General features: G+C 50.9%; 1 protein-coding gene across 1 annotated transcript in view; it reads right to left on the reverse strand.

Annotated features, from left to right (window-relative positions):
* The window catches only part of LOC102824343, a 49,954-nt gene that overhangs the window by 12,186 nt on the left and 24,569 nt on the right, over positions 1-13,199 (reverse strand). Inside the window, exons 6-7 of the mRNA XM_006877312.1 lie at positions 8,745-8,801; positions 7,861-8,043 (exon numbers count right to left, since the gene is read on the reverse strand). Of these exons, the coding sequence (XP_006877374.1) occupies positions 7,861-8,043; positions 8,745-8,801 (240 nt within the window). The remainder of the gene's footprint in view (positions 1-7,860; positions 8,044-8,744; positions 8,802-13,199) is intronic.

Raw genomic sequence — 13,199 nt, forward strand, 5'->3', positions numbered from 1 at the left:
TTTCTACTCCCGTAAAGATTTACACCCTTGGAAACCCTGTACAGGGTCGCTATGGGTCGGAACTGACTCGACGGCACTTAACAACAACAACAACATGTGATACAGCAATGGGATCATTCCCACCCCAGCAATGGCATGGTGAGCCTCCCAGACACAGAACTGAGCAACAGAGGCAGACGGGGGAGAGCAAGCCCTACACTAAAAGTAGGCAGAGCTCACGTAGGATGGTCTCCATGTCTGCCTCTTCTGCTCAGTCCTATGTGCAGCATCTCTCCTTCATGGCTGCATACGTTTATAAACAAAACCAGAATATTCCATAGAGCTATTCCTGGTGAGACTTTGTCCTGGTGAGACAGGTCCTAAGGTAAGACCAGTATCAGGTAAAGTGGAGGGTCAGCGATGGCAAGAGGCACCTCCATGGCAGGGACTGATAACAGGCCAACAACGTAAAGATGGTGCAAGACGGGCAGCGTTCTGTTGACCCTCTTCATTACATAACATGATGTCCTTCTCCAGGAACTACTCCCTCCTGACAACATGTCCAAAGTTGGCATGATGGAATCTCACCCTCCTCACTTATAAGGAGCACTCTGGCTGTTCTTCCAAGACACGTGTGTTTGTTTTGAATCTAGGTGAACATCATTACTCCCAGGCTATCAGATGAAACTCATCAGTGTCAGTTCAATGGCACATAAGACATTTAACTGAGTATGTGGATTAATTAGAGAGTCCTGGGTGGTCCAAGGGAAAACTCTGTGGGCACAATTCTTCCTGGATGCATGAGTTGAAGCTGATTTGCCAATATTAACTGAATGAGTTGTCTCCAGTTTCTCACTGCTATAAACACACCATCATAGACATGCCTGTACAGAGCTTCTACACACATAGAATGATCTCCTGAATTTCCAGGAGAGTCTCCAAAGTTGAGGAACAGGGAGGAATATTTCTGTTGTAACAGCATTTCCCAATGGGGTCTCTTTGGTTTGAGACAAGCAGCAGGCTGGTGGGAAGGAAGAAGGAGTCCTAGTAGTGCAATGGGTTAAGCTTTGGGCTGCTAAACAAAAGGTTGTTGGTGCAAACCCACCAGCTGGTCCTAAGGAAAACATGAGGCTGTCTGTTACCATAAAGATTTACAGTCTCAGAAACCCTATACAGGGTCGCTATGAATTGAAGCAGATGCAATGGCAATGGGCTTGGCTTTGGTGGGAAGGACACCGAGTGGTGTCCCATCTCCTCTAATGTCTGAACCTGACCATGCACATAGTACCTGACCCTGATCAGCTCCATGAGCACACAGCCCCTTCCCACTGAATGTCCACTGATCTCTAGAAACCTCTGTCCTCTCAGGCCCAGGGACTGAGGGGTGACTGATCTGGAGGAGAGAACACTGCAGCTATTCTGTGAGGCGGGGGCAGTAAGTCTGCTTGGAGAACGGGATGAGTCCAGGCAGGCTGAGCCCTCCCTGTAGGAGCTCGTGCTGGGCTAGTCCATCCACAGATCCACTGACTGATCCATCCACTGATCCAATTTATCCAACAACGTGACCTATCCATTAGCACACTTACTGATCCTACGACTCAACCATTCACTAACTCATCTACTGATCCATCCATTGATCCTCAGGCTGACGCATCAATGGATACATAGACTGAGCCATCCACTGATTCAACTGGTCCACTGACTCACTCATCTACTGACCCATCCACTGGTCTCACTGACCCATCCAATTACCCATCCACTGATCCATCGACCACTTCATCAGCTGATCATTCACTGTACAACCAATCCAGCCACAGATTTGACTGAACCGTCCAATTTGGTGGTTGGTTATGTGCTGGAGAGTTGGTTCTTACTCATAGTGATCCTGTACAGGGTTTCTGAGACTGTAAATCTTTACCAGAGCAGCAAGCCTCATCTTTCTCCTGCAGAACAGCTAGTAGTTTCGAACTGCTGACCTTGTGGTTCGCAGCCTGAGTTGTAACTACTACGCTACCAGAGCCATCCAATTACATAGCCACAAATCCATCCATTGATCCCTCAACTGCTTCATCAATTGCCCATCTACTAAGCCAACTGATCCATTGACCCAGGAGTCTGGATTTGGACTCATGCTCCCTCCCGTGCCCAGGCAATAGCCAGGTCTGGGCACCACCTGCAGGACCTTGTCTGTACCCTTGAGAACTGGACTTATACCCCATGAATACCGATGTGTCTCAGAATCACTAACTCCACCCCCACCTTTGCTCAGCCCTTTCTGTCCTGAGTTAGGTTCAGGACCAGGCTCCTCCCCTCTGCTTCTATGAGTGATGGCTTCCATGTCAGGGTCTCCAGGTTAACTGGACTCTGGTGCCCTGCATTTGGGGGGAGGGGAAGGTCCATATTCATCCCCTCAGCAGGCGCTGTTCACACACCTTGGTGGGATCGGTTCTTAGCTTTGCCAACAGTTCCCACACGTTCAGCCAGGTGTCAGCTACCTGGGCCCTGGCCTTGCCCACGTACAGACAAACTAAGTCTGTCACCCTGGCCCGTGTTAAACGGAAGGGTGGGGCGTCTACTAAAACCCCACACCCTTCGCGGCCTTCCCCAACTCAAACTTCCTTAAATTGGGGGGCGGGCATCTAAATGTCATAAAAGGTGGGCGCTAACAAGTGCCCCTTTAATGCATGATTCCATGAACGTGAGGTGTTTCTGTCTAACCCTAACCCACCCAGCTCTCTCTGCTCACAGTTCTGAGGTCTGCACAAACCCACGTAGGGGGACGCCAGAAGGAAATCCGATCGCCCAGAAGGGAGCGTGTTGGGGGTGGGGCTGCTAGCTGGGTAATGGGACCCTGGCTTTTAGGAAGGCTGAGATCTTGACGCCCCAGTGAGGAAACATGTTTTGGTAGCTGCCTGGACCCTGTGGTGGGGTGGTGGGCTGTGGGGGGAGGGGAGGGGGTTGGCTGGGCTAAGTGTTTGACAGAGATTTTTCTGAGACACGCAGATACCCCAACCTAAGAGGAACCTGACTTGGAGGTGAAGGGCAGGTCACGGTGGGTGATTCTTTAGGGTGAGGAATCTTTGTACTGGGAGCAGGAGAGACCTGTATGCTCCAGTGACCAGGACTCTGTCCTCACGTCCCTTGAACTCTGTCAGAGGTCCAGACAAGGTGGGGAAAGGTCTCCAGGGCCTGGAGATCCACCCCCGGAGCTCCCAGACTGGGGGTTCTGCATAGAGAGGTGAGAGCCCCCACGCCTCAAAGAAGGGGGGCAGTTAGGGGGAGCTAATGACACATCTCACTCCGTCCCAGGAGAGCTTGAGTGACCTGGAGGTCCACTCCACTGTGACTCCGCCTCACATCTGTCGGTCACTTGGACACTCGCTAAGAGCGGTGTAAGGGCTCAGAGTCCAGGTCCACCCCTGACCCCACGTCCACTGTTACTCGGACACTCCCTAAGGGTAACACCAAGTTCTGAGTATCAAATGGAAGAACTCTCCTACCCCAGGACCACCCCACCCCAACATCCATGTCTGGGTTCCCTCTGCTGTGTCCATTGGTCATTCAGACACACCCTAAAGGTGATGCTTGGGTTCTGGGTTCACTGATCACTCAGATACACCCTAAGAGTGACACATGAGTCTTGAGTCCAGGCTCTGTCCCCTCCCCACCCCCACGTTCATGGAGCCACTCAGACATACCTCAGGCCCTGCAGGGATCCATGTCTGGGTTCCCCTCCTCCCCTGTCCTTCGGTCACTCACACATACCCTAAAGATAACGGAAAGGTTCTGAGTCAGGGAACGCTCTGCTCTGCCCACGAGTCACTCAGACACTCCCGAGTGTGAGTGGAAAAACCACTGTTGGGGTCCATGAGGGGAGGCGGCTCTCATGCCCTGGCTGCCAGGCATCCGTCCTGAAGCGCACAGACCCAGCGCAGCCCCAGCCCTCGATGGGACCCTGAGTGAGCTCATCAGCAGAAAGGGCAGCATGAGGAAGGGTCCTTCAGATCTCTGGGTCACTACTCCAAGTGAACCGATGAATGAGCACATGAATGAATGAGCCAACTAGTGATAAATAAATGAACGAAGGAAGGAAGGAAGGAACGAGCATTGCACTGTTCCCAGACATCTAGGTCAGGGTGAATCCCCAGGGACATTCCCAGGAACCCTGCCAGCCTCTGTGCTCCAGGACCCTCATGTCCACCAGTACCCCCAGCCTACAGGCAGCCCTGAACCAACTCCCACCGGGCACCATTGGGTATTCCAACTGCGTCTCTGGATCCTGCCCCAGCCCTGCAGCTAGAGAGAAGGCTCTGCTGTCCATGGTGCTGCCTGGAGCCTGGGAGGAAGCAGAGGGAAGGGGTCTGTCTGCTGGCTGACCCAGCCCTGCTGAGCACCTCCTCCTCCTGTTCCAACTGCAGTCCCACCCCTCACAAGGCAGCTGCCCACCTGCAGGGCAGCCCAGCTGTGATGCCATCCAGCTGACCCTACCACCCGGCCTGGCTGGTTGATGCGGCAGGAATGTGGAGGAGGGTGCTGGAGCCCGGCACCCTGCCCCAAGTCACAGGATGACAACGGCAGTAGCTGTGGGCAGACCACACATGAAACCCCACTCAGCTGCTTCGGAAAATCACCAGACACAGAAGAGCCCGAGTCAGAAAGCCACCAGGGCTGTGTGCCCTTGGCCAAGGTTTCTGCCCCTCTGAGCCTCAGTTTACCCATCTGGAAAGTGGGATCCTCACACGCTAACTGGCCTAGAGCCCTGAGGACAGAGCCTAGCTCAGTAATGGTGTGGTCAGTATGCCCCATGAGGTCACAGAGCAGCAGTGTCTGGACCTGAGTCCAGGCTCCCAGAACCCCACACCCTTGCTATTGCCTACATTGTGCAAGTTACTTAGCTTAGTCTTCACCACAGCTCTGCCCAGTAGCCTTTCCTACCCATTTACAGATGAGAAAACTGAGGCACAAAGAAATTGAGATTTGGTCCCCAAACACTTATGTGGCACACAGGCCTCCTTCACAAAACTCTGGTCTCCACTGCCCTGTCTGTCTGCCCACCACTTCTCCCGGGCTGGACATCACACCGGGAACAGCAGACATTGGGAGAGGAAGGTTTGTGGCTCCCGGAGGGAACAGGATTTTTCCCCCTTCACACCCCCCATCATGAATAGGAGGGCTGAACTGTATATTAGGTGCCATCGCTGGATTGATTACAAGCAAGTCCTGTTCCCAAGTGTGTCTGTCATTGGAATTTGTACATAAGTGGTTAGGTACAGTTAGTGTCTGATGTGCGTTAGTCTTAGTATGTGGTTTAACTGTTGTTGCTGTTGTTAGGTGTTACTGAGTTGGTTTCAACCCATGGCGACCCTGTCTAAGGTTTCCAAAGCTTTAAATCTTTTGTGGGAGCAGAAAGCCTCATCTTTCTCCCTTGGAGCAGCCAGTGGGCTAGAACCACTGACCCTGTGGTTCACAGTCCAGCGCTTATCCTACAGAGCAATGACGCTCCTCGGTATAAGTAGCATAGGCATTGTTGTTGTTGTTAAGTGTCATTAAGTTGGTTCCGACCCACAGTGACCCTGTATAGAATTTCTGAGGAGTGGCTGGTGAGCTTGAACTGCTGACCTTGCAGTTCAAAGTGACCTTGTAGTCCAGTACAGTAACCCACAATGTACCACATGCATAATAAACATCAAATAAACAATTCCAGATACACTAAAACATCTGTAACACAATAATGTTGTTGTTGATTAGGTTCCAACTCATAGCAACCCTGTGTAGGGTTTCTAAGGAGCGACTGGTGGGTTTGAACCGCCGACCTTGAGATCCAAACCAACCTTACAGTCCAGTGCTTATCCAACAACCGCACACCAGGACTCCAACACAATAATACAGCAATACTAATGTTTTCATGGGCATCACAAAGTAACTCCTGTGTGTTATTGCAAACCATTGTATAGACCGTGAATCTTCAACATAAAAGGCTTCCCAGGGGATGGTTTGTATAAGACGAGGGCTTTCCTACCCCATGGACTTCCTGTAATGAAAATTGGATCACGGCAGAATCAAAGTCTCTTAGAAGGAGGGAACAGATGAGAACCAAGCTAAGACTAGGGCCTGAGGTTGCAATGTTATGACTGAAGGGTGCACAGGGCAGAGCGATTGGCCCTCCTAGTAGCTTAGAATGGGTGCAGTCTCTCTGTGGATCTGGGAGAGACCCTAATCCAATGGGCAGGCATGTCCAGGTCTGCACAGAAGAGAAATGATGCACCAGACCTGTGCCTTAAAATCCCCCGTTTTCATTCCAGCCTCCTGAGTGGTCTCAGAATAGAATGTTTACTGATGAAGAAATGTATGAAGGCATTTGATTTTCCAGATAATTTGCCAATAGTGGGAGAATATGCAGACATATTATAATCTACCACCACTTGTGCAATAGTTGAACTTCTCACAGGAAATTAATAAATGGACATTCAGGTTTGTACATTAGTCTTTGTGTGTTTGGTCATTATGAGTCATCCTGTCTAAACACTTAAGTTCCAGTTTCAGAATCTGCACAACTAAGAAAGAGCCCTTGGAAGGTGAAGGTCTCAGCAGACAGATAGACAGCTGGCCCTCCGATGGCATTCTGCATCCAACACCTGCTCTGAAGCTTTGTTCTCAGTCCTGTCTCACTCCCACACAGTTAACTGACCCCCATGGAATCCCTGGGACTGTAGCAGGTGCCTCTTAAATAAGACTCGAATCTCTTTCCCTAACCCTGCTAACTCTTAGGAGGTGTGAGCCCTTGGAACAAAGGGAGTCTGACCCTTAGCAGGGACGCCACCACTCAGAAGGCCATGGGGAAGGGAAGTGTGAGAGAGCTGGCTTGTCAGCCATGGGGGCCAGGCTGATGGAGGCAGTCTGGAGGGAGGGCGGGAGCCAGTGTGGACACAACCCAGTTGTGTTTCTGTAGAAACTGAATCATGAGGTCCGAGCTGGCCTGCTGGGCACTGCTTGCAGGTCCCCAGGGGCAGAGCCTGTGCATGTGGGCAGATGCCTGCTGGCATGCTCAGGATCTCTGTCCTCAGACTAGGGTCCCTGCCTGGCGGTCCTCCACCCGTCTGAGCCTTGGTTCTCTCACTGGTTGGCCATTTGGACATTCATTCGAGTCCTTCATCGCTTCACTCACTCAGCTAACATTCCCCAGTGGGTGTCCACACCAGGCACTGGGCCACAGACAGTCAATCGCCAGTACAGAAGGGCAGATAAGACTCCTGCATGGGGAGGGGGCTCAAGGAAAACCCCTTGTATTGGCTGGCCTATCCGGAGAAGCACGGACCAGGGCATGGCCAGGTCTGTGACTCTGGGCAAGGCCACGCCAGGCTGGGCCTTGAAGGATGGATAGGAGCAAAGTCCCCGCGGATGCAGGAAAGGAGTGTAGCAGTGTGGTGAATCAAAGGCCAGGAAATGCGTGTGATGAGTCTGTTTTGTGAGTGTGTTCATGTGTGAGTGAGTGTGTATGCGTGTGAGAGTGTGTGTGCTGCATCACGCCTGAGGCACTTGGAGAGGATGGTGAACAGCTTCGTTCTCTGTTCTAGCTCAGAACCTGTGTACCCGCACCTGGGGCATGAGCGGAGCTAGCAGATAGGAGGGAGGAGAGGGAAGTGCAGGTGGGTGTGTCCTGGGGCGTGGGCGGAGCTAGCAGATAGGAAGGAGGAGAGGGAAGTGCAGGTGGGTGTGTCCTGGGGCATGGGCGGAGCTAGCAGATAGGAGGGAGGAGAGGGAAGTGCAGGTGGGTGTGTCCTGGGGCGTGGGCGGAGCTAGCAGATAGGAGGGAGGAGAGGGAAGTGCAGGTGGGTGTGTCCTCGCCCCCTGTGGAACAGGGACAGGGCATCAGGGACCTACCTCTTGGACACCTGTGGTCAGGAAGGTGGCAGCATACTGGGCCAGCGCCTCATCAGCCACCATGCTCTGTGCACACTCGGCAAGGGGCAGGCTGGCAGCCCCGTGTCTCTGCAGCTCCCGTAGCAGGTGGGTGATCAGGCCGTTCCGCTCCTGGCACTTTCGGACCAGGGACGCCACCTTGGCCTGAGAGCATGAGGAAGAGGTGGCTGGAGGGGCAGAGCCTTCCATGGGGTGTGGGAGGTGCAGGGCTCCTGCAGGATGTGGGGTGGTGCTCAGGGCTCCCCCAGGACATGGGGGACAGGGCTCATATAGGACATGGGAGAGTGCAGGGGTCATAGAAAACATGAGAGGTTACAGGGTTTACACAGAACGGTGGGGGGCTGAGCTCACACAGGGCATGGGGGTACGGGGCTCACATAGGACATGGGGGTATGGGTGGCATGCTCAGAATCCTGAAAGGATGTAGGGCTCTCCTAGGGCCTGAACGGGTGGAAGGTCCCCCATGGGGGGATTGCAAGGCTGGGGAGCAGCTCAGGGCTCCCTCACAACCTGTTGTCCCCACCCCTGGTGGCCCTCACTGCCCTAGGAGCTGCAGACTCAGGGAACCCCATGAGCATCTCCTCCACACCTCGAATCCCAGGACTGCTGTGAGGATGCAAGGAGATGCGGGTGCCACTCGAGCCCGGATACCCAGAGCCGCTCAGGACGATTTACAGGACAAGGCTCTGGGTGTGGGTTCTGGGAGAGGACCCGGCTCACAGGGACTGTGGTCTGCAGGTCCCTGGGGTGCAGGGATTCAGCTGCCCCTCTGACCCACGCCCAGTGACACCGCATCGTCAGTAAGAAAGGGCCGTCAGTTCCAGGCTGATTTGACACACTTGTACCTTCAGAGGGGTCGCCGCCAAATCGGCCTCGTGCTGTCTGTGCTGGAACTCTTTGCGCTGAAACAGAACCAAAGGTTTCAGTAACGCTGAGCGCCGAGCGAGGGAGGCCACGTCCGCCCAGAGGGTGAGCCTGGTTCGGATCATGCGTCCCAGGGCAGCGTGGTGCTGCGACGGGGTCTGGGAAGGCGTGTGCGCGGGCCTCTGGTACTATCTGTACCCTCCAAGTGGGGGGATCGTAGCTTAGAGCGAGGCTGTGCATACAGTGGGTGCTCCATAAATGTGAGCTGTGCTTGTCATTTGTGGCAGGTCAGTTGTCCACTGGGAGGCTGGTCCTCCGTGCCTCCCCTCAGAACTGGGCAGGCTGTGATCAGTGGAACAGGCAGACCCAGCCTTCATGACAGCGGAAGCCTCTGGTTCTGCGGCTGCGGGGTAAGAAATCCATGTCTCCGTGAAGACGCCCAGAGCAGGCCTGAGCCTGCGTGGAGACAGCCCAGAGCCAGGCCTGCATGCCCAGCGTGAGGGCAGTGGCCTCAGAGCTCCCCTACCTTGAGTTGACCCCCACTAACGTTTGGAGAAGTACTACCAGCTGACATAAGATGGTAAGACAGAGTAAAACAGGTGCTGTATGTGTTCTCATGGCCTCTGCAGTCAGTAAAATTGTAGCATACATAAAAATCCTTTCCTCCTTCTAACCTCCTCTGGTCCTTGGGCAGTAAAATGAGTATGTTAACCAAAGGCAGGAGATTCAAGTCCACCTAGAGGCGTACCTGAAGAAAATCCTGGAGAACTACTTATGAAAAATCATCCACTAAGAACCCTATGGGGCACAATTCTCCTCTGACACACACGGGGGCACCATGAGTGGGATCTACTTATGAAACATCATCCACTGAGAACCCTGTGGGCACAGTTCTACTCTGACACACACGGGCACCATGAGTGGGATCTACTTATGAAACATCATCCACTGAGAACCCTGTGGGGCACAGTTCTACTCTGACACACATGGGGGGACACCATGAGTGGGATCTACTTATGAAAAATCATCCACAGAGAACCCTGTGGGGGCACAATTCTCCTCTGACACACTCGGGGACACCATGAGTGGAATCTATTTATGAAACATCATCCACTGAGAACTCTGTGGGCACAGTTCTACTCTGACACACACGGGGGCACCATGAGTGGGATCTACTTATGAAACATCATCCCTGAGAGCCCTGTGGGACACAGTTCTACTCTAACACACACAGGGCACCATGAGTGGGATCTACTTATGAAACATCATCCACTGAGAACCCTGTGAGCACAGTTCTACTCTGACACACTCGGGGACACCATGAGTGGGATCTACTTATGAAAAATCATCCACTGAGAACCCTGTGGGCACAGTTCTACTCTGATACACATGGGGACACCATGAGTGGAATCTATTTATGAAACATCATCCACTGAGAGCCCTGTGGGACACAGTTCTACTCTAACACACACGGGGGCACCATGAGTGGGATCTACTTATGAAACATCATCCACTGAGAACCCTGTGGGCACAGTTCTACTCTGACACACACAGGGCACCATGAGTGGGATCTACTTATGAAACATCATCCACTGAGAACCCTGTGAGCACAGTTCTCCTCTGACACACACGGGGGCGCCATCACTAGCAGTCAACTCAACAGCATCAGGTTAATTTCTTCTGACCTCTACTGCTTTCTTCTGGATGTGTGTGCATGTGTGTTCACACAGGAAATTATACCACATGCAACATTCTGAATCTGGGTTTTGCCATGTAATTTAAATTCTTGCTGATATTTCATTATCAACACAAAGAAACTAACGTCATGTTTTTCCAGCTTTCCCCACTGCTTCCTCATGAAGGTGAACCACAGTGTATGAAGATAAGTAAAAAAGATTGCTCAAAATCATGGCCACCTTTGTTGTTGTTAAGTGTTGTGGAGTCAGTTCCAACTCAAAGCGACCCTATGGAAGTATTTATCAACAAAAACATCAAAACGTGATGTCATTGCCTCTCCGCATATGCTCCATCTAGGTCTATAAACTTCTAAAGGCAATGTCTCCTTCTCTGGAGCCTTTTCCCCAAATTCTGCACTTTTTTATTTAGATCACAATGAACTGGCAGTATTGGCATCCTTGAAGAACTCAAAATGTGTTCCTTTTCAGTGTTTTTTCAGTCTGGGGAACAAAAAGATATTTGAAGGGACAAGATCAGAGCTGCAGAGTGGATGGGGTCAAGTTTCCCAGTGAAATTTTTGTAGGGCAGTTCTTACTACCCTCAAAGAATGAACAAGGACGTTGCTGTGATGGAAAAATAAATTCCTTGGTGAAAGTTTCCTGGCCTTTTTCTCATCAGTGCAGTTTTAAATTTTCTTAAATCTTGTTGTTAATAACCCCTTATGATCATCCTGTGCCCTTTGAGAAAATGTGTCGAGATGACCCTTTGGAATCACACACACACACACAGAGCTGCCATCGCCTTTTGAGTTGACCTCTCAGCCTTGAATTGAACTGTTCCAAGAGATTCCCATGGAAGCCATTGGTCCCCATGGCTCTTCTTTTCTGAGGGCTCCCTAAGGAGACGAAGACTGAATACTGCTGAGAGGACTTGTCTGCAGCCATCCACTGAGCACAGTTAGGTTGGAATTACCCCCGAGGTATGAACAGCAATCCTAGGAGCAGTGCTTCCTGATTTCTTGTTGTTGTTCGGTGCTGTCGAGTCAGTTCCGATTCACAACAACCCTGTGAACAACAGAACAGACCCTGCCTGGTCCTGCACATCCTCACAATTGTTGTTATGTTTGAACCCACTGTTGCTGCCACTGTGTCCGTCCATCTCCTAACGGGTCTTCCTTTGTTCTCCGACCCTCCACTTTACCCTCCTGATAACATGTCTGAAGTATGAGACATGAAGTCTGACCACTCTTGCTTCTGAGGAGCATTCTGACTGTACTTGTTTGTTTTTCCGGCGATTCATGGTGCATTCAACATTCTTCTCCAAAATCATAACTCAAATGAATCCATTCTCCTTTGTTTTTCCTTATTCGTTGTCCAACTTTCACTTGCATATGGTGGTTACGTGCCAAGGAGTCGGTTCCGACCCATAGCGTCATTTTGTACAGGGTTTCCAAAGCTGTAAATCTTTACAGGAGCAGAAAGCTTCATCTTTCTCCTGCGGAACAGCAGTTAGTTTCAAACTGCTGACCTTGTGGTTCACAGCCTGATTCGTAACCACTATGCTACCAGAGCTCCTTGCATATGAGATGAGTGGAAACACTATGACTTGAGTCAGGTGCCCCTTATTCTTGAACACGACTAGCTGAAAAAATACACAAATTCTTTTTGAAGTCATTACATAGCCATCAAGACAGTGAGCACATGAGGGATAAGATCCAGAAATGAAGGAGAGTCAGGGTAAACTCAACACCCGGGTACTTTCTCTGAGGGATAATATCCCAAATTAAGGAGAGTCAAGGTAAACTCAACACCCGGGCACTTTCTCTTCAAGCCCTTTGAGGAAATGAGTGGGTGGCCAGCCGAGGGGCTATGCAGACATTCTAGCCTTCTTGCAGGGCAGTGGGACAAAAATTGAAGTCAGGACTCACCAGAGAGGAGAAGCCATGGCTAGTGAATATCCCAGGCTTTCTCCTTGGAACATTGGTGATTATACTCTTACTGTGGAGAGAAACATGAGGTAACTCAGTCCTCACAAAGACTAAAACCCAGCTTTCAGCCAGTCATCCTAGTGCTTGTCAGAGCTATTTTCATCTGTAGAAAGACAAAATCACCCAGAGTCTCAAATTATCTCCACAACTTTTCATACATGATGTTTAAAAGATAGGAATGTTAAATGTTCTTTTTCAAAAATCACCAGGCATTAACAGGAGACAAAATCAGATGACTGAAAGTCAAGAGAACAAAATAAAAGATAAGTGAAACTAATCCATAGGAGGTACCAACACTGGAGTGATCAGAGACAGACTTCAGACTATGGTTAAATGTCCAAGAATTGTGCTACGAGACTCTCAGTAGAGTATTAAAAACTATAAAAAGGATAAAATGGAAATTCTACATCATGCTGAGTGAAATAAGTCAGCCACAAAAGAACAAGCATTACACGGTCCCACTTAAATGAAATATCTAGAATAGGTAGGATAGTGGTTACGAATTGGGCTGCTAACCTCAAGGCCAGCAGTTCGAAAATACCAGCCATTCCATGGGGGAACGATGAGGCTTTCTGCTCCAGTAAAGATTTATAGCCTCAGAAACTCTATACAGGGTTGCTATGAGTTGGAACCGACACTACAGCACATCACCACCACTACCACCATAGGTCCCAGAGTGGTGCTGTAGGATAAGCATAGTAAGGTCAGTTTGAACAGCAAGGTTGGCAGTTCAAATCCACCAGCTACTCCTTGGAAACCCTAGACAGGGTCA

Source organism: Chrysochloris asiatica, unplaced genomic scaffold, assembly GCF_000296735.1.
Source record: "Chrysochloris asiatica unplaced genomic scaffold, ChrAsi1.0 scaffold00472, whole genome shotgun sequence".
NCBI lineage: Eukaryota > Metazoa > Chordata > Mammalia > Afrosoricida > Chrysochloridae > Chrysochloris > Chrysochloris asiatica.